Raw genomic sequence first — 26,844 nt, forward strand, 5'->3', positions numbered from 1 at the left:
ACAATAAATCCAGGTAACAAGTGTGTTAGTTAATTAATTATGACAGTCTGTTTGCACTGCCACAACCTTGAAACTAACACCCCAGTCCATAGTACAGCAGCGAGGGCATCCATGTGTGCAGAACATTCTCAGCTATTGTTGAGGACTCTGAGAAGCTATGGTTACTAAACAACTGCATGCTTTTGAATGGTGGATCTCACTCTGATCAATCCGAAGCTAGCCATATATCAATACCCTTTGTGTTCCTTCTATTTGTTGCACCCTTGGAGCACTGAGCTTCCCAGGATTTCTTTGGCACCTAAAAGGGTTGTTGGAAACAGGCATGGCTGCCTCCTCCCCTCCTAGTGTCTTATTCTTACAGCTTATAAAATTCACCCAGTATTTTCTGATGGGAAGGCTTTTCTAATGGTCAGAATAACCAGTCACATGTATCAATTGAGAGAGATCCTTCCTAAGCATATGCAGCATTTAAACACATAAAGATATTTCCACTGTCTACAGGATGCTTTTACCTAGTTTACTAAGTACATCTTTGATTTTTATTCAGGAGAAATCAACCACAGTTCCTAAAAAGCACATAAGCTACATCAAAAGAAAAATTAAAGTATTCAGGCATACCCAAACCATAAAATTCAGAGTTAGGTTGCATTGTATTCTAAGACTAAGCTTCATGTGGTTAGAAGTTTAATAAATTATTTTAGATGATATCATAAAGGCCTAAAATAACCAATGACTTCATTAAATAATTCAAGGAGCAAATTTGTGTAGCCCACTTAAGACCATTTAGGTTTATAAATTATAATATAGACCATACTACTTTTCTAGAAGTGGCATTTATTCATTAGTTCATATAGCTACTCTTATAACATGGAAATAATTTACTATACACAAAATATTTTCAAAGACTAATAAATCCAATCTATACTTTTCAAGTTTTCCAGTAGTGAGCACAGAAATTCAAGAGGCAATGAAACAGAATAATTCCTGGGATTTTTTTTTTTTAATCCAGAAAGAAAAGCAGAAATCATCTAAGTCTGCTCCTCATTGTACAGCTAAGGAAACAGACTTCACAAGTTACTTGCCCAACACCACACAGCAAGTTACAGGACTCCAGGGTACCAGTCTAGGATTTTAATGACTGTTTTCCAAAAGAAGTCAACTTTAAAAATAATGAGTGACTCAATTTTACATTCATTAAGGAAACAGCATTTAATTCTTTCAATCTCAGTTTTAGCCAGAGTAATATATTAAGAGGAAACAGAAAAAAGTTCCCTTTAGTGTTCATTGAAAAGAACCAGCAGTTGGCTCTCAAGTTGCTAGCTTTCCCACATGACCATGCTAAGGATCTGATTCCCCTGTCTGTTCAGTCACAGTCAGTGTTAATGGGAGTGAAAAAGAGGCCTTTGAAGAGAGCATTTGTTGCTAATAAAAACAGCATTCTCTAGCTCAGTGATCCACTGTCCTCTGCCTTCCCAACAGAAGACGACTCATTTTGTCCATTTGGCTCCCTGGGGCTGCAAGTTTTATGATCTATTTTCTCACTTTTAACCCTGCCACACCCCACTTCAATTCACTAATTCACTTCTAATATTATTCTTTCAACCTACTGGCATGATTCAAAAGTAACTTAATTGATGTAAGGAAGATGTAGTATTCCATCAATGTATGTGTCCTAACCTGGTTGATAATAAAATTTCAAGCTGGCTAAACAGAGGCAAGTGATGGTCTTTTATAACAATCAGATCAAGAAATACAGAGAAAAACAAAATTCACAGGAAGACAGACAAACATGCTGGAATGTCAGGAAAAGTCCAGAAAATATTGTTCCCTAGAGTGCCCATTACTTAAAATGTAATTTTTTATTTCTAAAACCATCAGCAGCTCCAATTTCCAGGAAATTAACCAACTCATTGCTTAAGACCTGGTCAGTTAAGCCCCCTCTGTCTGCACAAGGAGCTCCTTTATAAGCACACTGTACGGGAACACTACTTATGGTGTAGTGTATTGTAAAAAGAAACTCTTTCACTTTGGTTCTATTATTTAAGTCAAGGTACACTATTAAAACTTACCTTTCCTTTGCCATAAGGACACACAATGAGGACAAATCAATCCTGAAAACTCTTTAAACACCTCCTCTCTTTTATGTTTTTCCAATTTTAAGTAAATCTTAAAGTCCTAAATTTCTGAAGTTTCATAAAGATAGCTCACTGCCTTTTTTACTTCCATTCCTTTTTCCTACATCAGAACTTTCTAGTGGCAAATACTACATCCTCTATCATGTGACAGCAAATCAGATTTGGGTAGCTCCAATATTAAACCAACACCTGTTCTCACCACTTCTGCTTTAGCCTTGTCCGTGAACAAGAGTTTTAATTGTATCCTAACATTTACAAATTTGAGTACAAAAATGGAAATAGCCAGTTATGAAACAATCATGAATGTTCTCTAATGAAAACCACACTCTCCCACCTGAATTATACACATAGGTGGTTTTACCCAGAGAAATTTAGGACTAACTTAGTTATACTGCAAGATTGTATTAAAAATAAATATTTTAATAAGCTTACATTGATTACCCCGTATGTAATATTTTTTAAAAATTGAAAATGCAAATAGTTTTGACACTTACCTGTAGGAGGACCTTCCTCCCATCCTTCTGCTCTCTTAATTCGATGTGCAGTGAATCCTAAGCAGATATTGACTCCAACGGCAAAAGTGAACAGGGATATTATCTAAGAGAATAAAGAGACCAAGTTGTCAAATACAGCTGGAGAAGACCAAATCAAATTACACAAAGGCGATTCAAATGGCTTCAATATCACCACCCAATCCTACCACTTCCAAAATGCATAATAGGGTGCTATCTTAATTTGCACAACAAAAAGGAAAATGCCAATCAGTCACTGATTCTGAAGATCAAGCATGTCCCCCGTCATTCCTCCGTTCTCCCACCTGACACGACTGGAACGACCTCCTCCTTGCCATGTCGAGGATTCTTGGAAAGCCTTTTGCAGCGTGTTCTCTTTGCCTTCACGGAGTGCACTGCTTTGAGGCTCTGGGTTTAGTCTATTAACTATAAGCAATCCCACCTGGGAGGTTGACAGACTCCTCTGATTTGTCCAGAGCTTGATTACATCACAGGGTGTTCACAAATCGCAGCTCTGAGCATAAGAGGCTTAAGCTATCATCCCCCTTATCCCCGCCCCCTTACAGGTCCCTCCCCTAACCCACAGACACTTTCATGTGGTATCCTCTGGCAACAGGAGGGTTTGTTACATTGCCGTGGCCCATAACAGTGCATGTTCATTTTCCTTTCCTCACAAAAACATGGTTTGTCAAAAAGAAACCAAATGCATTTCATCCGATAAAAATGAAAACAGGGCTGTGCAAGGGCTTTCCACCAGCTTTAAGCTTTTAAGGTTTACAATGCAGTCATTCAATGGCGTCAACCTCACCACTTTATTTTTTTAAGCAAGGAAAGTTTTATCATTTATAAACCTAATAACGTTCCTGTCTTTCCCATCTATTTATTTTGCTGGCAGTTTGAGCGACCCTGTCCCTAGTATCACATTCTCAGCTACTTCTGCCTCCTTGAAAGTTTCTCATGATGAAATTTCGCAAAATTGTAACTAACATAAAAGATAACATTATTTTCCCCATGCTGTGGTTCAAGTTTAGAGAAGTAACTTTTATCAAAATACTGGAAATGCCAGCCACGCAGCATAAAGTCCTTCTGCCCTGGGAGGACGGACAAAATAACTTCAGTCTCTGCCTCTTCTTCCCGTAAAGACTGTCAGCTTGTTTCGGGCGGGGCGGGGCGGGGGGGCGGTTTTTGAGAGGCAGATGGGTGGGGGAAGGGGATGGCATGGGAAGCTTTATTAGCAATTGAATTTAGGAAGGAAATCTCAATGGCAGCAAGAATTGAAATGTAAAGAATTGTTTCCCTAGTTATTTCTTGGTTAAATGTAGCCACCAAATACTGTGTCCTTTGAGGCTATTGTGGGTACTAAAGTTTCTTTACTAAGCAATTTGGCAACCAGCACACTTTCAAAAGAAAAAATCAAGGGCTCTAAATCTGAAAGTTGTTTAAATATTACATGCCTTCAGGATTCAAATGAGGGAAAAAGATTTGTTTTTTGGCCTCTTCCTCAGCAGGTCCAGTGACCATCTTTCTTGCACAGCACATGTGTTCGTGCGTAAACAAATACGAGACTTACCATGCAACAAATTAGTAACAGAGTAGTGGCTCTGCTCAAATAAAACGTGATAGCACAAAAGCAAAAACTTGTTTATAGGGGGTTGTACAGTAGGCCTGGGTTTCATTATAGATTCTTAGAATCTAGTAATATCTAATTGAAAAAAAGAAAATACACATACTGCCAAACTGTTAATTGCCTTTCTAAAATCCTTTTAGTTTTGCACTGTTGCAAAGAGGACAGGCTTATACATTTTTATACGTAAGCCTCTTGCTTTTGTCTGTATGCCATACTGAACAAATTTGGAGTAGGGTATTTAGCAAGGCTTATAAAAGATGTTAACTCCATGTAAGATTTTCCTATAATTTATGTTAAATTTCAAGATACAAGCCAGACATGATGGAGGAAAACAATAAACCCCAAAGAAAAATATCAAGGCAATCCTGTTATTTCATTATATGCCACAGTGCTCTAAATGTTCTAAAAACAAAAACAGCCTCTTCTTTTGCCTTGCCAGAGTCTAACAACTTTTGACTTTGTCTGATATTTGATTGTATAAACCTAGCTAGAAGACAATGAGGGTTCCCTTGGAAAAAAAGTTAGAGTTCAGAAGCTGAACATCATCCATTTATTTTTCTCTTATATGCAGACTAGCTGTGCAGGGGAAAAAGCTGTAATAGCCAAGTTGATCTGCTTGTTACCCAATATCCAAAAGAGTTGACCTCAGCCGCTATTTCTTTGTTTTTTTGTTTTTGTTTGTTTATTTGTTTATTTTGAGATGGAGTTTCGCTCTTGTTGCCCAGGCTGGAGTGCAATTGCTCGATCTCGTCTCACTGCAGCCTCCATCTCCCGGGTTCAAGTGATTCCTGTCTCAGCCTCCCGAGTAGCTGGGATTACAGGTGCATGCCAACACACTTGGCTAATTTTTGTATTTTTAATACAGACAGGGTTTCACCATGTTGGTCAGGATGGCCTCGAACTCCTGACCTCAGGTGATCCGCCCATCTCAGCCTCCCAAAGTGCTGGGATTACAGGTGTGAACCACCATGCCCAGCCCTCAGCCACTATTTCTGTTAACCATTCTGCCAAAGAACTTTGTCTTTTACCAGCTTGTTGTGCATAAGGAACATGTTAACATGCACACATACACGCACACACAAGCACATATGTGCATACACACATCATTTTGCCACAGTTAAACAGATTTTTACTACAAGATTATTGTTATACATTAACTATCAGGAGAATGACCAAGATGACCAAAGTCCCTACCTCGGCTATCAAATTAACTACAAAATACAATTATCCCTCATTACCTAAAGCTGGAAAAAAAAAAAAACAAAAAAAGCTTGATAGTGCATAAAGTAGGTTAAGAAATTCAATTAAAATGACTGGAATTAGTCCAAAACCTTTTGTAAGAAAACTAAATTATGAGAAGTTCACTTGCTATGGTGTTTAAGATTTTGTAATAAGGACACATGTGGCTGGCTCAGTAAACAAGAAGTGCATAAGAAAGACTGAAAAATTAACTTCCAACATGGTTTATTAGCCCAGCCATATTTCAGAGAACACTGCCCCCTGGCAGAAGAAAACCTAGAACTAGAAACAAATCTTTCAACAGTCTCAGTCCCTAGAAATCATTCTGTGGTTTTCAAATTTTATTGGGTATCAGAATCACCCTGGAGGCTTGTTTAAAATGCTGATGTTTATGCCCTGCTTATCAAGATCCTGATTCATTAGGTCTGGCAGGTGGAGAGAAGAAAGAGGAGTTTAGAGGTCAGACAAGAACTGGCACAATAGGGTACTTTGATGAAAGTCAGATAAGAACCACATTTATGGAGATAAGACCTGGTTCCTGCAGCAGATGTGATTGACTGGCTTCAATAATTGTGGTCTGGCAGGAAAATTCAACATAGGGATAAACAAAAAACTATGATTCCCAGATAGGAAATACTGATGGCTAGAGGATCTTATCCACTGAGAGGAAGAACTTGCAGTTAGATCATTTAAGGTCCTCCTGATTTCAGACATCCAGGCAACGCATAATATAGAGCTTTAATTTTAGGCCATGCTCCACTTGATGCCTTCATCTATTTATAACTGGATGATGACCTGAGACTTCTAGGAAATCTAGAAGTTTTGCTTCTCAATTTCTCCGTTACTTCCTTCTTTGGGGTTTAAATGACTTTTTGGTATATTCTTTTGAATACCCATTTTCAAGCTCACCACTTCTTTCTTCTGCCTGCTCAAATGTACTGTTAAATCACTCTAGTAAATTTTTTTATTTAAGTTAGTGTACTTTTCTGCTCCAGAATTTCTATTTGTTTATTTTTTGAATTATTTGTTTACTGACATACTTTGTTTAGGGAAACATTGTTCTCTTCATTTGTTTTACTTTTTGTTCATGTTTTTATTTTTAGTTTTTTTAATATGCTAATGATGGTTAACATAAAGCCTTTGTCTAATAAATACAATATCTATGTTTCCTCAAAAAAAAGATAAGTACCACATTTGGAGAAGTAGAGCATTATAATAAATTACTCTGAATTAATGTATTTATGCCCTGCATGTTGAAGTTTGGCCTAATTCATATGGAATTTTAATATGTTATTAATAGCATTCACTATTAATTGGACATTAAAGTTTAGATCTCTTGAAGACAAACTATGGCTTTTCTTCCAGGGGACTCATCTCCAAACTGTAAGAAGCAGAGTAGTATTTTATTTACTTTGCTGGTGACACAAAGCAGCAGTGTGTGTATTGCTTAATTGTAATACAGTAGTTGCATTTATATAAATGCACAGTCTATCTTTTCATGAAATTATTCTATGCGTCCTTGTTCCCCAGCCCTGATGAAGATAAGAGGGCTTGAGGTTAACAGTGAGATGTGAAAGATAAGTGATAGAGGGTTGTCATTCTTGCTTCCTGAAGTAATTAATTTTCATGAACTGATTGAAACTGTATCTACACCCAGAGTTTCTCATTATGCAGAACTGACATCACTAGATTTAACATTATTCCCAGAATAATCCTAAGATTATGTATGATGTTAGATAATTATTAACCATGTCATTTTCTGTAGTATCATTTAGCAGTAACTATAGCGCATACACTACAAAAGTAAGAAAACACCATATATATTCTTCTTATTCTATCTTAAAAGTCTGTTCTCCTGTTTTTAAGTTTTGCTGTGGTTGAGAACTATTAGAAAATTCAGATAAAAACTGGACAACAGTCTTTGCAAAAGGATTTACTAGTCTAAACTGAGCAGAAAATTTTGATGGCTAATAGAGGAACAAGCTGGCTCAATTGCTCCCACAATCCAGGGCTGCAAACATGTATAAGTCTTACAGTTACAATTCTAAACCACAAAAGCAAAGTTTTATGGGTAGTCTATGGTCCCACAGGATTCTCCAGTAGAAGAACAGCATATACCTGTTCAAATGCAAACTAGACTTGTGCTATTAATTGTTACACAATCAAAAGCTGACATCAACACTGTTGCAACTTTCAATGACTTTAACTTATGGCATAAATTTTATGCATTACATTTACTCCCTATGGAATCTACACATGAGCCCCGACACCAGAATAATCTCTGCCCTGTATGAATGTTGCACAAATATTCATTAGCTTCTACAAGGTACCAAGCACTCTTCTGGGAACTGGTCGTACTACATAGGGAGCTGACCCACACATAGCTCCTGCTCTCCACATTAATCAAGTAGACACAGAAATAAATGTAAAATTACAACTGTGGAAAATGAAGAAATATAGAGGTAAATCATGATTTGAGCAAATATCATTCAGATTACCTAGTCAAGAGGGTCAGAGAAGAATTTGTGGAGTAAGTGTTCATTGAGCTGCGATTGGAAGGGTGTGTGGGAGTGAGTAACCAGATTAAGAAAGGAGCAAAGACTTCTAGACAGAGGAGAGAGAACGGGCAAAGATCCTGTGTAAGATGGAGGTATGGCACACCCACGAGACAAAAAGGCAGCCAGTTTGAGTAGTGCAGGGAGAGCAGAAGTGAGTACAGAGAGAAGTGAGACTGGAGAGGTTAACAGAGGCCGGTCATGTGGGGCCTCCGAGGTCATGTTAGGTGATATTGTCTTTACCCTAAAGGCAACAAAAAGCCCTTAAAAGGCTTAAGCAGGGGGAGGCTTAATCAGATTTTGAAGCATTAATCTCTGCACGGTGTAGATATGATTCAGAGGGAGTCAAGAATGGATATAGCAGATCAGTTTGGAAACTTTGGCAGTAAGCCAGACAAAAGATCATGACAGCTTACACCAAGGAGGCTATGGCGGCATGGAGAGGAAGACAAGTGGGGGAGTTAGGAAAAAAGACTTGTTAATGAACTGGATATGGGAGTTGAGGGGCAGGAAGGTATTAAGTGTGACTCCTGAATTAATAGATACTTAATGATTATGATGACCATATACATACTCAGTGAAGTCACTTCTTTTCAATTAGATCATAAGAAAGACATGGGGATAGGTATCCATTTGCTAACACCCTAGAATTAAATAGTAAAAATAAGGGACAGAGCTAATAGCTTTAAACCATTTTCTGCTGTGACTGGAGATTACTAAAATATATATATACATATATATATATATACACACACACACACACACACACATATAGATACACATATATATATACACACACACACACATATATATATATACTGGACTTTAAACACTAAAAATGCATTTATTCATATTGAGGTTTTAAAAAGCATTCCCCCTAGGAAATAACTCAGCTTTGTTCCTAACTCTAGCTCATAATAAAACATTTTAAAACTCAAAACTCAATGTAACTATTTCTTTTCAGCTACTCTAAACCGTGCATGCTAAGTGTCCAGATGAATGGAGAAAATTTCCCCTTTCAGAAGGGCTGAGTCGCCAGCAGGCTTGTAAGCCACATGAAGGTTTTCATTTTTGAGTCTACTTTATAATGTGACTATGTGATATATGAACACAAATGAGTGACAGGATAATTAGGAAAAACAACTGTTTTACCAAAAGTTTTACCCTAGGGTTGACGACTCCCATATTTTACCCTCCAGTCTCACTCACATGGGCAGGCTACAAACTCCACTTGCAGATAAAGAAATGGAAGTTCGTAGAGTATGGGGCATCTCCAAAACGGTCAGATAATTGACTGAGCCAGTTCTAAAAACCAGGTCTCCTATGCCGCCAGCTCAGTCCTCTTTCCGCCGCAGCGTGATGCCTCTCTACTACACCACACAAGGGCCTCCACCCAACACGTCCAAAACGCAGCTACCTACACAAGTTCACCCTCCCAATTTCATTTCTTTTCAGGAAAACCTTAAACTCAACTCACTTTTTGTTCATTTCAATCCTTTCCTCTCTTGTTTCTTGCCAGACACCATGTCTACAGATTCTAGTTAATAATGACACCTACTGCCATCCGTTATCAGGTGCTGTTAGTTCCTAAATTGTCTTCCTATGTGATAATGTTTAGGTTCATCCCTTCAGCTTCATTATTCTGGACACACATTAGAAGGTCCTCTCATAGCTGGGCACGGTGGCTCACGCCTGTAATCCCAGTACTTTGGGAGGCCGAGGCAGGTGGACCTGAGGTTGGGAGTTCGAGACCACCCTGACCAACATGGAGAAACCCCATCTCTAATACAAAATTAGGCGGGCGTGGTGGCGCATGCCTGTCATTCCAGCTACTTGGGAGGCTGAGGCAGGAGAATCGGTCGAAGCCGGGGAGCGGAGGTTGAGTTGAGCCGAGATCGCGCCATTGCACTCCAGCCTAGGCAACAGGAGCGAAACTCAATCTCAAAAAAAAAAAAAGGTCCTTTCATAACTGCTCTTCCTGTTTGTACTCTCTGTCCCCTCTGACCACCATTTCATTAAGTTCTCTTTTATAATTTATTCCCATTCATTACCCAGAAAGCCCTAAACAATATGCAAATCTAATGATTTTCCTTCTAAACTTTTTTTTTTTTGAGATGGAGTTTCACTCTTGTTGCCCAGGCTGGAGCGCAATGGCACGATCTCGGCTCACCGCAGCCTCCGCCTCCTGGGTTCAAGCGATTCTCCTGCCTCAGCCTCCCAAGTAGCTGGGATTACAGGCATGTGCCACCACACCCGGCTAATTTTTTTGTATTTTTAGTAGAGACGGGGTTTCACTGTGTTAGCCACGATGGTCTCGATCTCCTGACCTCGTGATCCACCCACCTCGGCCTCCCAAAGTTCTGGGATTACAGGCGTGAGCCAGCGCACCCGGCCTTTTCCTCCTAAACTTAAAACTTTTCTGTTTGGCTTCCTATCAAAGCAGTTCTCAAAGTATGGTCCCTGGACGAGCAGGGTTAGAATGACCTGAAAACTTGTTAGAAGTGCAAATGCTTGGAGCCTGCCTCATACCTACTGAATCAGAAACTCTGGGTTAAAGCCCAGAATCTGTTTTCGCAACTCCACCAGGTGCTTCTAATGCGAGTTTGAGGACCACTGACCTAGAGGGTAAATTCAAGCTGCTTAACCAGGCTCATAGGACCCTAGATCCAAAACTAAACTCCCTGAATTCAAATCCCAGCTCGACCACAGTTTAACTGTGAGACCTTATATGACCCTTAGGCAAATTACTTCTCCGTCCTAAAACTCAGTTTTCTTGTCTGTTTCCATCTCGTAGGATTCTTGAGAGTATTACGTGAAATAATCCATGTAAATCACCTAGCACAATGCCCAGCATAGAATAGTGTTCATAAATGTTAAGTTTTCTTAATTAGAGAACTATTTTCTGTTCCTTGATTAAGTTGTGCTCTTTCATACCTCCATTGCTTAACATACATCGTTGCTTTGGCCTAGAATGCCCTTCTCCACCTAATTTCCCTGGCAAATACCAACATATTTATGAAAATTCAAGTCAGGTGTCACTCTGCTGTGAGCCTCCCCAGTTTTGCCCTCATCTTCACACAGAACAACAATGAACTGTGTTACCATATTGTCTGTAATCTCTCTCTTTTTTTTTTTTTTTTTTTTTTTTTTTTTTTGAGCAGAGTTTTGCTCTGTCACCCAGGCTGGAGTGCAGTGGCACAATCTGGGCTCACTGCAACCTCCGCCTCCCGGGTTCAAGCAATTCTCTGCCTCAGCCTCTGAAGTAGCTGGGATTACCGGCACCCACCACAACACCCAGCTGATTTTTGTATTTTTAGTAGAGACGAGGTTTCACCATCTTGGCCAGGCTGGTCTTGAACTCCAGACCTTGTGATCCACCCACCTCAGCCTCCCAAAGTGCTAAGATTACAGGGGTGAGCCACTGCGCCCAGCCCGTCTGCAACCTCTTTTAAGGCAGCTCCATCCCTTTTGATCTCTCCAAATGCAGGGACCAATTATCCTTGCACTACACAGAGCTTTTCACCCTGCCTGGAATATAATAGGAACACAATAAATATTTCCCAAGTGAACTACTTGGCACAAAGAAATTTGACTTGTAGTCCTTCCTCTGTTATTCACTAGCTTTGTCACTGCAAACCCAAGCCTCTTCACTTGTAAAGGAGAGTTAGCAGGCTAAGTGGCTTTTAGCCATATTTTTTAACATTAAAACTTTGTTTCCAAATAAAATCTTAAAATGAATACTTTTCTCTCTTGGGGTTCCCTGTTTTTTCAGTATTTCTTGTCTCAGGAATAAGAGCATAAATTCTTAGAGAGCAGGGGAAAAAAGCAAGGTGCTATAGAGAATAAGGGTTTGGATTCTGTGGCCGGGTGCAGTGGCTCACACCTGTAATCCTAGCACTTTGGGAGGCAGAGGCGGGTGGATTACATGAGGTCAGGAGATCGATGCCAACCTGGCCAACATGGCGAAATCCCGTCTCTACTAAAAATACAAAAATTAGCTGGGCATGGTGGTGGGCACCTGTTATCCCGGCTACTTGGAAGGCTGAGGCAGGAGAATCACTTGAACCCAGGAGGCAGAGGTTGCAGTGAGCCAAGATCATGCCACTGCACTCCAGCCTGGGCAACAAGAACAAAATTCCATCTCAAAAAAAAGAAAAGTTTGGATTCTGGAGTCCCACTGACTTGAGTCTGCCCGTTTCAAGCATGAGACCTTGCTTAACTTCTCTAAAACATGAGTTTCTTTTAAAAAATAATTGTTCTTTTCACACAGGGTTGATATGAAGACCAAACGATGTAATGCATGTTAAGCAAGTACCTCAGTGCTAAAAGACACAAAATAAACAAATATTCCCCATTACTCTATATATAAGAGAGTAAGGTCTGCGTCGTCTGCTATCGTGCTTTCAGCCTCTTCCAAAGTGCTGGGCATAGAGTGCTTAGTAGTGACATGGGTTCTAAGAAAATCCCTTTATTTATGGAGAGATTATATGTAAGTAAAGTTAAAAATGTTTCAATCCACCTTTTTCACATTCTTTTTAACCTCATGAGAAAATGAGCAGCTCTTATGTGGCAAAGGGTAGGGTGATTCTGGAAACAGCTTTGAAGGACACATTTCAACCACAATAATAAAGCCCCTCTACTTGGATTGGAAAGCCCCAAACAGTTGAGCTTTAACTCAATGAATGTGTTTGGATTCAAATCTAAAAGGAAGTTTACACTTGCCGCTGCAAAGGTGTCATCACGTGCTTACCAGCACAATGGAACTCTCTCAGGGAGGAAGCAAAACTGCCATTTCTGTGATTCCCCTTGCAATCATACAACAGTGAAGGGCATTCAACAAACTAGGAAGAGAGGACAACTTCCTCTGCCTGATAAAAGGCTTCTACAAAAAGTCCAGAGCTAACATCATCATATTTAATGGTGAAAGACTGAATGCTTTCCCCTAAGATCAGGAGCAAGACAAAAATGTCTGTTTTTACCACTTCTAGTCAACTTTGTACTTCCAGCCTGAGGAATTAGGCAAATAAGTAAATAAATGAATGCCATCCAAATTGGGAAGGAAGAAATAAAGCTATCTCCATTCACAGATCTTGTATATAGAAAATCCTAATGAATCTACCAAAAATAAAAAGTGAAACTGATGAGTTCATGAATGTTGCTTGATACAAGACAAAAATACAAAAATCAGTTGTATTTTTCTACACTAACAATAGACAATCTAAAAGTTAAGAAGAAAATTGGATTTATGGCCGGGCACGGTGGCTCATGCCTGTAATCCTAGCAATTTGGGAGGCGGAGGTGGGCGGATCACAAGGTCAGGAGATTGAGACCATCCTGGCTAACATGGTGAAACCCCGTCTCTACTAAAAATACAAAAAAAAAAAAAAAAAAATAGCCGGGTGTGGTCGTGGGCATCTGTAGTCCCAGCTACTCAGGAGGCTGAGGCAGGAGAATGGCGTGAACCTGGGAGGCGGAGCTTGCAGTGAGCCGAGATCATGCCAATGCACACCAGCCTGGATGACAGAGCAAGACTCCATCTCAAAAAAAAAAAGAAAAGAAAAGAAAAGAAAATTGCATTTATAATAGTCAAAGGTATAAAATACTTAGAAATAAATTTGACAAAATAAGTGAGATTTGCACACTAACCATTAGAGAGAATCACTGAAATATTAAAGAAGACCTAAATTTGGGAAGATCTGCTTTTTCATGATTGGAAGACATTATTGTCAATATGGCAAGAAAGTGAAAAGATGACCTACGGGTCGGAAGAAAATATTTACAAATCATATAACTGATAATGTTCAAATATCTAGAACATTTAAAGAACACTTACAACTCAGCAATAAAAAGACATATAATCCAATTTTTAAAAAATGATCAATGGATTAGAATAGACATTTCTCCAAAGAAGATATACAAATGAACAATAAGCAAATGAAAGTTTGTTCAACATCATTAGGAAAATGCAACTCAAAACTGTGAGATACCACTTTACCCCCACTAGGATGCTAAAATTCAAAAGATAGTTAATACAAACTGTTAGGAAGGATGTGGAAACATGAACTGTAAAATGATGCAGTCACTTTGGAAAGCAGTTTGGCAGTTTCTTAAAATGTTAAATATAGAGTTACACATATAACTCAAAAGTTCCACTCTTATGTATATACCCAAGAGGAAGTAAACATACGTCCACACAAAACTTGAACACAGATGTTCACAGCAGCATTACCAACTGATGAATGGATAAACGAAATGGGGTATATCCATACGGTGAAATATTACTCAGCAATAAAAAGGAATGAAGCCCTTATATGTGCTTCAGCATCACAAACCTTGAAAACATTACGCTGGGTGAAAGAAGCTAGCCACAAAAGCCACATGTTTTATGATTCCATTTATATAAAACATCTAGAACAGGCAAACCCACAGGGGATAAAAGGTCAATTAGCAGTTGTCAGATGATGGGGTATTGACCGATATCGGGTATGAGTTTTTGTTTTGGAGTGATGAAATGTCCTAAAATTGCATAATGGTGATGTTTGCACTTCTCTGTAAATATATTTAAAACCACTGAAATGTACAGTTTAAAAGAGTGAATTGTATAATATATAAATTATATCCCAAAAAAGCTATTTTAAAAAAGAACCGAGATTATACCTGCAGAGAAGCAAATTCCAAAGCATCTGGATGCACAGAAAAGGAACATTAATCCTAATTTTCAGTTCTCAGGTTCATGCATTCAACGTTGTCCCCAGAGTCAACCCGGTTATCCTCTGAACCTGATGATTGACAGGAGGACTGATGCATTTGAGTCATGGTGTGGACTGCTCTTAACGAGCCCCTGTGTGTGTGATGAAACCCTCTGCATCCCCCAGAATTAGAAGAACTGGGAGTTTGTCAGAGCAACTTGGCCCTCTGCCATATCTCTTTCATCAGGTTTTCTGTTTCATTTTACTTTTAAATAAAACAGCCTAGAAGAGACCCTAGTTCTTGCATACACATCTCAAGTATCCTGAAACTTAATGGCAACAAACTGTAAACAGAGTTTGTGGGGCAGTTGTGAGAATTGAAGAACAATAATACCTTTCATTTGGAGAATACTTCTTTAAAAAAAAAAGCCCTATGAACTAGAGTTAATGTCAGATAGATCAAGGCTCACTCACTCTTCCAACTTTGCAATCAATAAAACAGAAAGGCTGTCCATAGATATGTCACAGAGCTAAAGGACCTCTGACAGGGAGATCAGGACAGCTCATATGGCAGATGGGCATGTATTATAATGGTTAAATTATACATAGGGGATTTTTAAGTTGATAAAGAGGGGAAGGGCATTGCAAGCAGAGGAAATTCCAGGAGCAAAGTCTCAAAAATTTCAGAAAGGGAGTAGAGAAAGGAAAAAGCAAACATGTATACATAGTACCACATTTGACATGGAACAGACATTCTTTTAAGTGGTAGCTAGTATTCGGTAATTGTTTGCACTTTGCCAGGCAACCTACTGGGGACATTTATATAGTGCATAATTTAATATTTATAAAATCTTCACAGTATTATCATTGTGAATAGATATGAAAACAACTTCAAATATATCAAACAACGTGCCCAAGTTCAAGTGCCTATTAAGTAGGGGAATCATCTTTTCTCTTGATTTCCCAATAAGAATTACAAAACTGGGAAGACCTCAAAGGAATGGGAAGTTCAACTGTGTGCTGAAAGAAACCTGAGTCTACTAAAGGCAGAGGATCTAGTAAATGTTTGATGAGTCTTGATACTTGATAATGTTTCCTAATTCAGAAGATAATAGGAGCCACAGATTAACCTTTATTGTAAGCTGACCTTCTTGTGACCCCCAAAAAGAATAGGTTGCAAATGAAAAAGTGACCAGAACCTTGGGCATCCTAGACATGTCATTTCAAAATCCTAAGATCTCAGAGAGAATGCTGGTCATTATCAGACAATTGCCTAAATTTTGGAAACCAGAGTTTTCCAAATTCAAATAATAGTGGTTCAATACAGATTTAGTAAGCATCCACTGCAGTATTAGCTAATGCTTATTGAAAGCTTACTCTTTGTCAAGTACCACTTGGTATCAAGGATAGTGAGATGAAAGGTGTGTTTTAATTGGGAGATGGTAAAGTATCTTAGTCCATTCATGCTTCTATAAAAAAATACCATAAACTGGGTGGCTTATATATAACATAAATGCATTTTTCATAGTTCTGGAGTCTGGGAGGTTTATGATCAAGGCACCAGCAGATTATGTGTCTGGTAAGGACCCCACTTCCTCATAGAAAGCTGTCTTCTCACTGTAACCTCACATTATGGAAGGGTAAGGGTCTCTGTGGGGTCTTTTATATAAGAACATCGACCCATTCATGAAGCCTCTACCCTCATGATTTAATCACCTCCCAAAGTCCCCACCTCCTTATATCATCACCTTGGGAGTTAGGATTTCAATGTATGAATTTGGGAAGGACATAAACATTCACATCATAGCAGGAAGTCAGCGGTTTGTTAAGATGCCATATCCTGAGAATTGGCTCCCTCAATCTATTCATCCCACATCCAGGCTGCCTTTGTGTCCTGCAGATTTTTTGCAGAAATGGTTACAGAAACAGTTTATAGACTCTGCCAACCATGCTCCTGAGATTGTCATTATGCACATGAGATTTGGACAGGAGAATTGAGATCCCTCTTCCTGTCCCTTTCAGCTGGTTATCTGTGCAAACAAGATCAGAAATGATAGGTTTTCTGCAATATTATTTCAGTATCTATTCTCCAGCTTCCTAAGCATCAAGAGACAGCTGTGGAGGTGACAGAGATGGTAGCCTCCTGATTCCTGAATCACAGATGTAAGATATGTTCTTGAACTCAATATTCCAGTGATAGGTAGCTGCCACTTACAATGTACCATGGACTGAATCAAAATTCAAAAATATATCGACAGGTTGAAATCAAGAGTTTAAAAAATAAGATCTGAGCGAGACAGCCAGATCTATCTATCTGGGACAACATTCTTGAAGCAGAATACAAAATTTAGTTATACAACTTCGCACTAGGAGAGACCAGCACTAACAGCAATTCTTGTAAAAGAAACCCAGGCATTTGGGTTACCTGCAAGCCCTATAGAAGCCCATGTTTGGCTACCACCCTAAATGACTTCATTTTATCCTAGGCTTCTTTAATAACGATTCCTGCCCACATCCAGGAGGGGAATATTTCAGCTGAGCCTAGCCAGACTCCATCTAGATTGTGTTCACCTCTGGATAGCTCGTTTTAAGAGGTCACTACAAAACTGGACAGCATTAAGAGAGGCATGACCAGGATGAGGAGAGGTCCTTATCACCCAACCAGTTCATTAATTCACTCATTCATTTGTTTATTTACTCAGCAAACTTCTATTGAGCACCTAGTATACGTCAAGCATTGAGGATGCAGCCTCTGCCCCGGCAATCCCACATTTTAGTAGGAGAAGAAAATAACGTCAAGTAGCTGATAAACGATAAAGAAAAAAGAGCACAAGAGCAAGAAAACAGAGGAGTAACAGGTGGAGCTATTTTCAGTTAGGCAGCAACAAAGATCTCTCCAAAGGGATGACATGTGAACAGAGACCCAGATGACATGAGGGGGAAGCCAGGTGTCTTGGAAAAAATAGCAGGTGCAAAGGCCCTGAAGTAGGAGCAGCCCAGTGTGCTCAGTGAGGCCAGTGTGGCTGGAGCGGAGTGAGAGATGAGGCAGCAGTAAGAGACAATGTCAAAGAAGTAATTGGGAGCTAGTTTATGCAGGAGCCTACAGGCCATAATGGAGGCTTCATGTTTCATGTTGGATGTAATGAAAAGCCACTGGAGGGATTTAATCAGACAATGACATGGTCCAATTTATGTTTCAAAAGTCTCACTCTTACTGCTGTTCAGGAAATGGATATTTAATGAGCACGCTTGTGACTGTGCAGCCTGAACGTGTGGCGTAGATGAGGGGAGAAGGTGGGTGTGCGTTGCCCTTCCTCAAACGTTTGAAAGTTAATGCAAAATGCACAGGCTTTATTATGCATCTCTCTATATATTTTTTATCTCTATATATAATATGTAATATAATGGATTACATATTATTATATATCTATAGAAAATATTATATATTAAATATATTATATATATTTATAATAGTTTATTATATGTTATATTATCTAGAGACACATTATATATTATGTTATATATTATGTGTTATATATCTATATAACATGTACAGAGATATATAATATTATATACAGAGATATATTATATAATATAAATATCTATATATAATATTAGGTATTCTATATATATTACATGTATTATATATCTAGATATATATAACTATTATGTATAGATATAAAACATATAGCTATATAGCTATATCTATATTATATTATAATACTAATACCAATATTATATAGATGTATCTATATATAATACTTAATATATAATTATATATAGAGATATATCTCTGTATAATATTTAATGTATAATTATATTATATAGAGAGATATATCTATATATTAGTATCTAGATATATAATATAAAATATTTATAGTATAAATTTATATTGTTATATTTATAAACTTAATATAAATTTATTATTATATATAATATGTTATATATTTAATATATATAATAAATATTAGAGTGAGAGAGAGGGTCTTGCTATGTTGTCCAGACTTGTCTACAACTTCTGGCCTCAAGCAATGTTCCCGCCTCAGCCCTACAAAGTGCTGGAATAACAGGCATGAGCCACCATACCCAGGCTCCCATGCATGCTTTTTCTAGGCAAAACTAGAAGTTACAGAGAAGCATATTTTGTCTCATAAAAGAGATAATGAAATAGTTATAAAAAATGAACTAACATTCACTATTCAGCAAAGGCTAGGTGGTGGTAGTCAGGATTTCTTAAAAAGTATCTGAATTCAGAAGCACTTTGGCTATACAACATCTAAGCTTCTTTCCAACTCTAAGCATCTACTATTTTTCTGTCTTCTTTAAACTCTCTCAGAGAGCTGAGTCCTCTCCCTATAATAACCAAAAAAGAGTTACTCAAATTAAATTAAATAATCAGAATTTGGTCTTACTTTTTCCTGGATAAATCAAAAGGAAAGGTAAGGATCTTTATACATACCTTGTTCTTACTATTTCACCTCCTGAAGGAAACAGAGAGAGAAAGAAAATATTGGTATGCACAATTTAATGTATGCCAAATACACAGAACGCTTGTCAAGGGTAAGCTAAGAAAAGAAGAAAGAAACACATTTCACAAAATCCTGTGATGGACTTAAGCAAGAGATGAAGCAATGTTTTTTTGGATTGATCAAGAAGAGAGACATACGATAAGCTGACCAAGTTGACCTGACATTGCCTCTCTGACACGTCTGTGTCTCTCATAATCCTTTGTAAACAGAGAGTCACCACATATTTGAAATACAATTACCTCAGATTGCCACCAGAGTATTATGCAAGAGAATGCCAGAAGTTCTGGACCTTATGTTGCCCTGCTAAGCTTCCATTGCTCTTATGAGAGATGCCGTACAACTTGCTAATTGCTGAAAATCTGGACTCTCTGGCTTGTTTAGAATCATGACTTGGATGCTCACTAGCTCTATGGACTTGACTGAGTTAGGAACCCTCTCTGGACCTTCATTTCTTCATATGTAAATGAGAATGCATATAATCCCTTCCTCATAGGGTTGCTATGGGAATTAAATACAATAATCCATGTAGCACTAATTGCTAATAATAGTAACCACCATATTTCGAAGAACTAAAATGTCACAGATGTTGTACAGAGATTATCTTACTGAATTCTCTCAACAGTCTTACAAAATACATACTGGTTTCTCTTTTTGCAGAGGCTCACAAAAGTTTAAGTAACTGGCCCAAATTTACATACCTAGCACGGGACAGATTCAGGTCATTCAAATTCAGGTCCGCCCAGCCAGAGCCCAGTTTCTAGGTATTTCTTGCAACAGCACACTATGCAATGGGACATTTAGTTTTATTACTATTAAAAGAAACTCCTCCGATCTCTCAAGTGAGGGGCAGTTGAGAAGTTTTTCCCTAGTCCCTTTAAAAGTTCAGAAGCAGAACTGATTCTCTTATGGACAGTTTCCCATTTTGCTCCCAGCTGCAGGTTGGAGCCACTATACCAATACTGTCTTTGTGTCATCTGACTGGTGCAGCTGGTTTTGCATGCCTTCTAAGTTCGGGGCTGGGTAAATCCTGATCACAGACTTGTAGCCTATGGCCTCATGTGATAAAATATTTTGCAAAAGATGCTGTTTTTCTCCTTTTTTCAATCTTCCCTCCCTTTCTGCAGCTATTTCCCTTTCCTCCTAAGAATTGATAAAAATTCAGAAACCCTTATTTTTGCAATTAATCTCATGTGACCTTACTATTGACAATGGACTGGTTGTTTCTCCCAACTACAACACAATTGATGACATGCCAGTGCTAAGAACAAGGATCGCCGACTGACAGAGCTGGGAGCGATCTCTCTGTATTCGTTCCTCTCACGGCACCCACCACATTCTAATCGTAATAATGATAGTAAGCGCAGTAACAACTACCATGTACCAAGAGCCTACCATTTGCTGAACATTTAACATAAGATTGACCATTCATTCATTTCCTTGTCCACTTATCTAAACAGCAGCATACTTTATTGAGAATCTACTATGGCCTAGGCACTGTTCTAGGCACAAGAGTCCAGTAACTAACACAAGAATCCAAGTCTCTGCTCAGAGAGCTTACATTTTATTGGATGGAATAAAACAGAAAATATATAAATATATTAATTGGTAATGACAGAATACAGTTACCTCCTGAATTACACAAATAAGGCAGTTAGAATTATCATATTTTATAGGTGAAGAGTTTGAGTAATTTGTGCAGTCACCACATCAGTGATACAGCAGGAATTTGCTATATTCTGATAATAACAGTAATCAATATTGCAGCAATGATTATAATAGTTACCATCTATTAAGGTAGTTATAGAATTGCATGAAGTATTTATATAATATCGTTTTTTATTTTATTTTATTTTTATTATTTTTTGAGATGGAGTCTCATTCCGTTGCCCAGGCTAGAGTGCAATGGCACTATCTTGGCTCACTGCAACCTCTGCCTCCCGGTTTCAAGTGATTCTCCTGCCTCAGCCTCCCGAGTAGCTGGGATTACAGGCACCCACCATGCCCGGCTAATTTCTGCACTTTTAGTAGAGTCAGGGTTTCACCATGTTGGCCAGTCTGGTCTCGAACTCCTGACCTCAGGTGATCCACCCTCCTCGGCCTCCCAAAGTGCTGGGATCACAGGCATGAGCCACCGCTGCTAGACTATAATCTCATTTTATGAGTGAAGAAACCAAGACTCAGAAAGATGAAATAATTTGATCAAGGCCACATAGTCTGTGGTAGAGAAATGATTTAAACCCAGTCTGCATCGTTCAAAGTCCATGATTTTTACACCATACCATGCCTCCTCTATTGAGTTTGTTCTATTGGAAATTCTTCTTACTAAACTGAAAGTTTCCCAAGAACAGAGATTTCATCTCCATCATCTCCCGAAAGTTCTACAATATCTGGCTTAGAAAGTGTTGAACTTTGTATGTCGAAGTCTGCCAATTCTAATTTCCAGTTCTTCTCATCGTCCCTTAGCAGTGGGCTGCAGCATGTAATTAGCGATGCGGTCAACATGACTTTTGAACACCAGAGTGCTAAAGGACTTTCAAAGTTCACGATGCAATAGCAACATGCTAGCATCAGCCTAACCTCTCTGAAATACCCGCATTCCCAACCAGGCTTGTGACCTGGACAGACATGTGTGCCTCTTTATTAGACGTGTGTTTGTCTAGGAATGAAAGGAATCAACAAGTGGGATGTACATGCCCTGCATTTCAATGAGAGCTGTCATCCTATGGCGTGAAGGGGGCATTGTGATGAATTGGAAGAGTGTGTGGACTCTTGCTGTCTTGCCCCAACCTCAGGCTAACAATGCTTTTCTCAGCATTCCTCAGCATTGGTGCTCACAGCTGCACAATGGGATTTTGCCTTGTGCATTTACAGACACAACGTGGCTAAGCCATAGTAAATGATTAGAATGGGTGAATGAATGATTTTTTGTCTTGTTGCTGTTCAAGTTCCTTCACGGCAACACAATACAGTTACATATAGACGCTTGCAGAGGAAGTTTAATGTTTTTGTTAAGATTTAGTGAAAAGTAAACAGTTTTTAAAATAATAACATGTAATATTGATTATGTGTTTACTATGTGCCAGGTATTGTTTTAAATACTTTATATTTCTTTTTTCAAAAATTGTATTTCAGATTCAGGGGGTCCATATGCTTGTTTGTTATGTGGATATTGCCTGTGTAATGGTAGGGACTGGGGCTTCTGTTTTTGTTGTTCTTTTAGACAGAGTCTCAGCTCTGTCGTGCAAGCTGGAGTGCAGTGGTGCAATCATAGCTAACTTCAGCCTCAAACTCCTGGGCTCAAGGGATCCTCCTGCCTCAGCCTTCTGAGTAGCTAGGACTACAGACATGTGCCACCATGCCGGCTAATTTTTTAATTTTTTGTAGAGAAGAGGTTTCACTGTATTGCCCAGGCTAAAAGCAGACATTTCCTAGAGTCAGGCACATCTAGGTTCAAACTTCAGCACTGCCACTTTACTAGCTGGCTAATTTTGGAAAATGTAACTCCTCCTATTTCTCCACCTCTGCTTTCACTGGATCCTCGGTTCTCAGACCAGACAGAGACCTTCCCTGACCACCTTATCCCCTCCCATTCATCCTTCTCTCCCCTATGCTTATGCCTTGAGCACTTACCCAACTCCTGACATTGTGCACCCCAGGCCACAGGACTATAAGCCCCACCAGTGTAGACAAGTCTATGTCCCTCGCATTAAGTCCCCAGACCCCAGCACTGTCCCTGGCACACAGGGACGTTCAACTAACATTGCTTGAATAATTTAACAAAGGAAGAGAATGCCGAAGAAAGGGGAAGGAAAATATAACTGGAGTGTGGAGGGTTGAGGCAGAGGAGAAAAGGGATCAGGCAACTGCCTGCAGCTTTATTCTCTGTCAGTGGCAGCAGGGTTGCTGGGCCCTTCTACCTCCATCCCTCCCCAACCTGGGCACCCAAGACCAGACTTCTTGGCTGGGCACAGTGGCTCACACCTGTAGTCCCGGCACTTCGGAAGGCCAAGGCAGGCAGATTGCTCGAGGCCAGGAGTTCAAGACCAGCCTGGGCAACACGGCAAAACCCCATCTCTACAAAAAAAATACAAAAGTTAGCCAGACGTGGTAGCGTGCACCTGTAATCCCAGCTACTCAGGAGGCTGAGATATGAGAATTGCTTGTACCTAGGAGAGGGAGGTTGCAGTGAACTGAGGTGGTGCCACTGCACTCCAGCCTGGACTACAGGACAAGACTCTGTCTCAATTAAAAAAAAAACAAAAAAAAAAACCAGAGTTCTTAAGAATTTTCTCACTTCCTAGTGCAGTACTAATCCCTAACCTTAGAAAAATAACACTATTTTCTTACCCCTGTTCCAAGGCACCCAAAACATGCTAGAAAAATTACAAAACCCTGCTGATGTTATCCACACACATTCATGCATTCATGAGGCTTCACTTCAGCAAAGCCTCCAGGCTTCCCTGCCAGGACTTTGACTACATCATATCCATCCATTGACTAGTTCATGGACAATGTCTCGAGCCTTCCATTCCCATCCCTCTCAGGGAACAACTTTATCTCCTAATCTCGTCAGATGATCAAGGCCATTCTAATATGCTTAACACACCACACACAGATTTTATTCCTGTGATTCCATAAGAAAATATGCTTCAAAGGGTGAAGAATATTGGTGAAAAAACTGATTGCTTTTCTTTCTTTTGCCTAAGGATCAAATTATAGATGGAGGTGTTTCTGAGGAAAATTGCTTGTCTTGTATTAAGAAGGCCATTTTCTGGCAGCCCTGACTACATTTTTAATCAATCTGGAGTCACTGGGAATGGATATTGGCACTATAAATATCAGGGGTAACAATAATAAGAGGTTCAGGGTCCAGCAATCACTGGATAAACATCTTATCTCACCACAGGCCTTTTCAAGGCAACCCTGGCTGGCCAAGGGACTAAGAAATGTGGACAGGCCAAAGTATAAGTATAAATATAAATACTGAGAAGCTGAAAATGTATCTCTCCTAGCTATCGTCTGAAAAGGAGGGGCCACTGTGCTGTAGAAACTTCCTAGTGGAGATGTTCTAACAACCAGCCACAGGAGATGCTTTGGTTAACAACCTTTCCAAACTCTTTGTTTTCATTTCCATAGACTTCCTTACTTTGAAAAAATAGTTATTTGAAATTAAAATAACAAATGTCTTGTGGACCACATGTCAAGTGCTCTTGCAATTTCTGTTCAGACATGATCTCATTTAAACCTGGCAACAATCATGCAAATAGGTACTATCATTATCTGTAATTCATAGGGGTAGAAGCTGAGATATAGAGGAATGTATTGGGGGAGCTGGGATGTAAGCAGTGTGGCCCCAGAGCCTGAGCACTTTACCACTACACCATACCATCTGTCTTGTCTTTGAAAAGGACAGTATTTAACAAGAAGTCACAAATCAGTTTCCCCTTTGTTTATCAATTTAGGACAAAGGTAACAAACAACCAGCCCCTCTTGGGTCAGCTTCTGAGCAGAAGCTTTGGAATTCAAACAGATCTTAGTTTGAATTCTAAGAACCGTGAGACCTTTCTCAAGTTTGTTTTCCATTTGTTTCATTCTAAAAATGAGAATAACAGTACAGCTTCAAAGAGAGTTTTGAGCAGCTGTAGGCAAAGTTTCTGTAAAGGGCCAGAAAAGCATTTTAGGTCTTGTGTGCCATCCAGCAATCTCTGTCACAATGACTCAACTTGCTGTTGTAGTGCAAAAGTGGTCATGAACTGTATGGAAACAAATTGGGTAGCTACGTTCCATTAAAATTTTATTTACACAAACAGAAGGCAGCCGCACAACAAAGGAAACCTTCAACAGAGTGAGAAGACAACCCAAGGAAATATTCACAGAAAATATTTCTAAGCCATACATCTGATAAGGGCCTAAGATCCAAAATATACAATAGCAAGAAAACAACCTGATTTAAAGATGAAGCTGGAAACCATCATCCTCAGCAAACTAACACAGGAACAGAAAACCAAACACCGCATGTTCTCACTCCTAAATGAGGGTTGAACAATGAGAATACATGGACACAGGGAGGGGAACATCACACACTGGGGCCTGTTGGGGGCTGAGGGGCAAGGGGAGGGAGAGCATTAGCACAAATACCTCATGCTTGTGGGGCTTAAAACCTAGATAACGGGTTGATAGTTGCAGCAAACCACCATGTCACATGTATACCTATGTAACAAACCTGCACATTCAGCACAGGTATCCCAGAACTTAAAGTAAAATAAAAAATAATGGTTGAAGAATCTGAATAGACATTTCTCAAAAGAAGATATACAAAAGGCCAACAGGTACAGGAAAGGTGCTCAACATCACTAATCATCAGGGAAATGCAAAGCAAAACCACAGTGAAATATCACCTCGGACCTGTTAGAATAGCTACTATCAAAAACAACAACAAAGAAAGACAACAAGTGTTGGCAAGGGTGTGGAGAAAAGGAAACCCTTGTGCACTCTTCATGGAATTGTAAATTAGTGCAATCATTAAGGAAAACAGTGTAGGGACTTCACAAACAATCAAAAATAGAACTGCCATATGATCTAGCAATCCCACTACCAGGTGTATGTCCAAAGGAAATGAAATCAGCACGTTGAAGAGATATCTGCACTCCTATGTTTGTTGCAGCATTATTCACAATAGCCAAAATATGGAATCAACTTAAGTGGCCATCAACAGATGAATTGATAAAGAAAATGTGGTATATATACACAATGGAATACTATGCAGCCTTAAACAAGAATGACAGCCTGTCATTTGCAACAATCTGGATGAACCTGGAGGTCATGATACTTAATGAAATAAGCCAGGCACAGAAAGACAAATACCACATGATTGCATTTATATGTGGAATCTAAAAAAATCAAACTTATACAAGCAGAGAATAGGATGGTGGTTACAGAGCCTAGGGGTGGGAGAAACGGGAAGTTGATGGTCAAAGCGTACAAAGTTTTAGTTAGAAAAGATATCTTATTCCTCCAGGAGGACTAGGTTCTCAAACTCTATTATACAGCATGGTGACTAGGGCATAATAATGTATTATATACTTGAAAATTGCTAAGGGAACAGATTATAAATATTCTCGTCACCAATGATAAGGATGTGAGGTGATAAACTAATGTTAGTTTGTTTTATATGTATACATTCAACAGTGTATACATGTATCAAAACATCATGTTGTATCTCGTAAATACATACAATGTTTTATTTGTCAAGTCAATAAATAAACAATAAAGTAAATTGCATAGATATCTAAATAAATAATTTTATTTAGAATCTAGACCAATGGGTCTCAAAGTGTGAACCCAAACCAGTCAAAATAGCACCACCCGGGAACTAGTTCGAAATGCAAATCCTCTGCCCACACCAGACCTACTGGATCAGAAAGTTTAGGGGTGGGGCTCATCAGCAGGTGTTCAAACAAGCCCTCCAGGTGATTCTGATGCAGCTGAAATCTGAGATTTACAGATCTACATATTTCTATTTCTAATAGGGCCCTTTCCTAAGACTGTTTCTGTGAAC

The 26,844-nt window shown here is 39.0% G+C and overlaps 1 protein-coding gene across 15 annotated transcripts in view; it reads right to left on the reverse strand.

Annotated features, from left to right (window-relative positions):
- The window catches only part of ENPP2 (ectonucleotide pyrophosphatase/phosphodiesterase 2), a 116,891-nt gene that overhangs the window by 78,930 nt on the left and 11,117 nt on the right, over window positions 1–26,844 (reverse strand). For 7 of the 15 annotated variants that reach the window (XM_055349355.2, XM_019032658.4, XM_055349343.2 and 4 more), the window contains exon 2: window positions 2,630–2,732. In XM_055349355.2, the coding sequence (XP_055205330.2) occupies window positions 2,630–2,732 (103 nt within the window). Of the gene's footprint in view, window positions 1–2,629; window positions 2,733–2,952; window positions 3,762–26,844 lie in introns of those variants that run through there. The other 8 variants (XM_055349338.2, XM_055349336.2, XM_004047470.5 and 5 more) reach the window with 7 other exon arrangements.

The sequence above is a fragment of the Gorilla gorilla genome, chromosome 7 (assembly GCF_029281585.2).
Source record: "Gorilla gorilla gorilla isolate KB3781 chromosome 7, NHGRI_mGorGor1-v2.1_pri, whole genome shotgun sequence".
Taxonomy (NCBI): domain Eukaryota; kingdom Metazoa; phylum Chordata; class Mammalia; order Primates; family Hominidae; genus Gorilla; species Gorilla gorilla.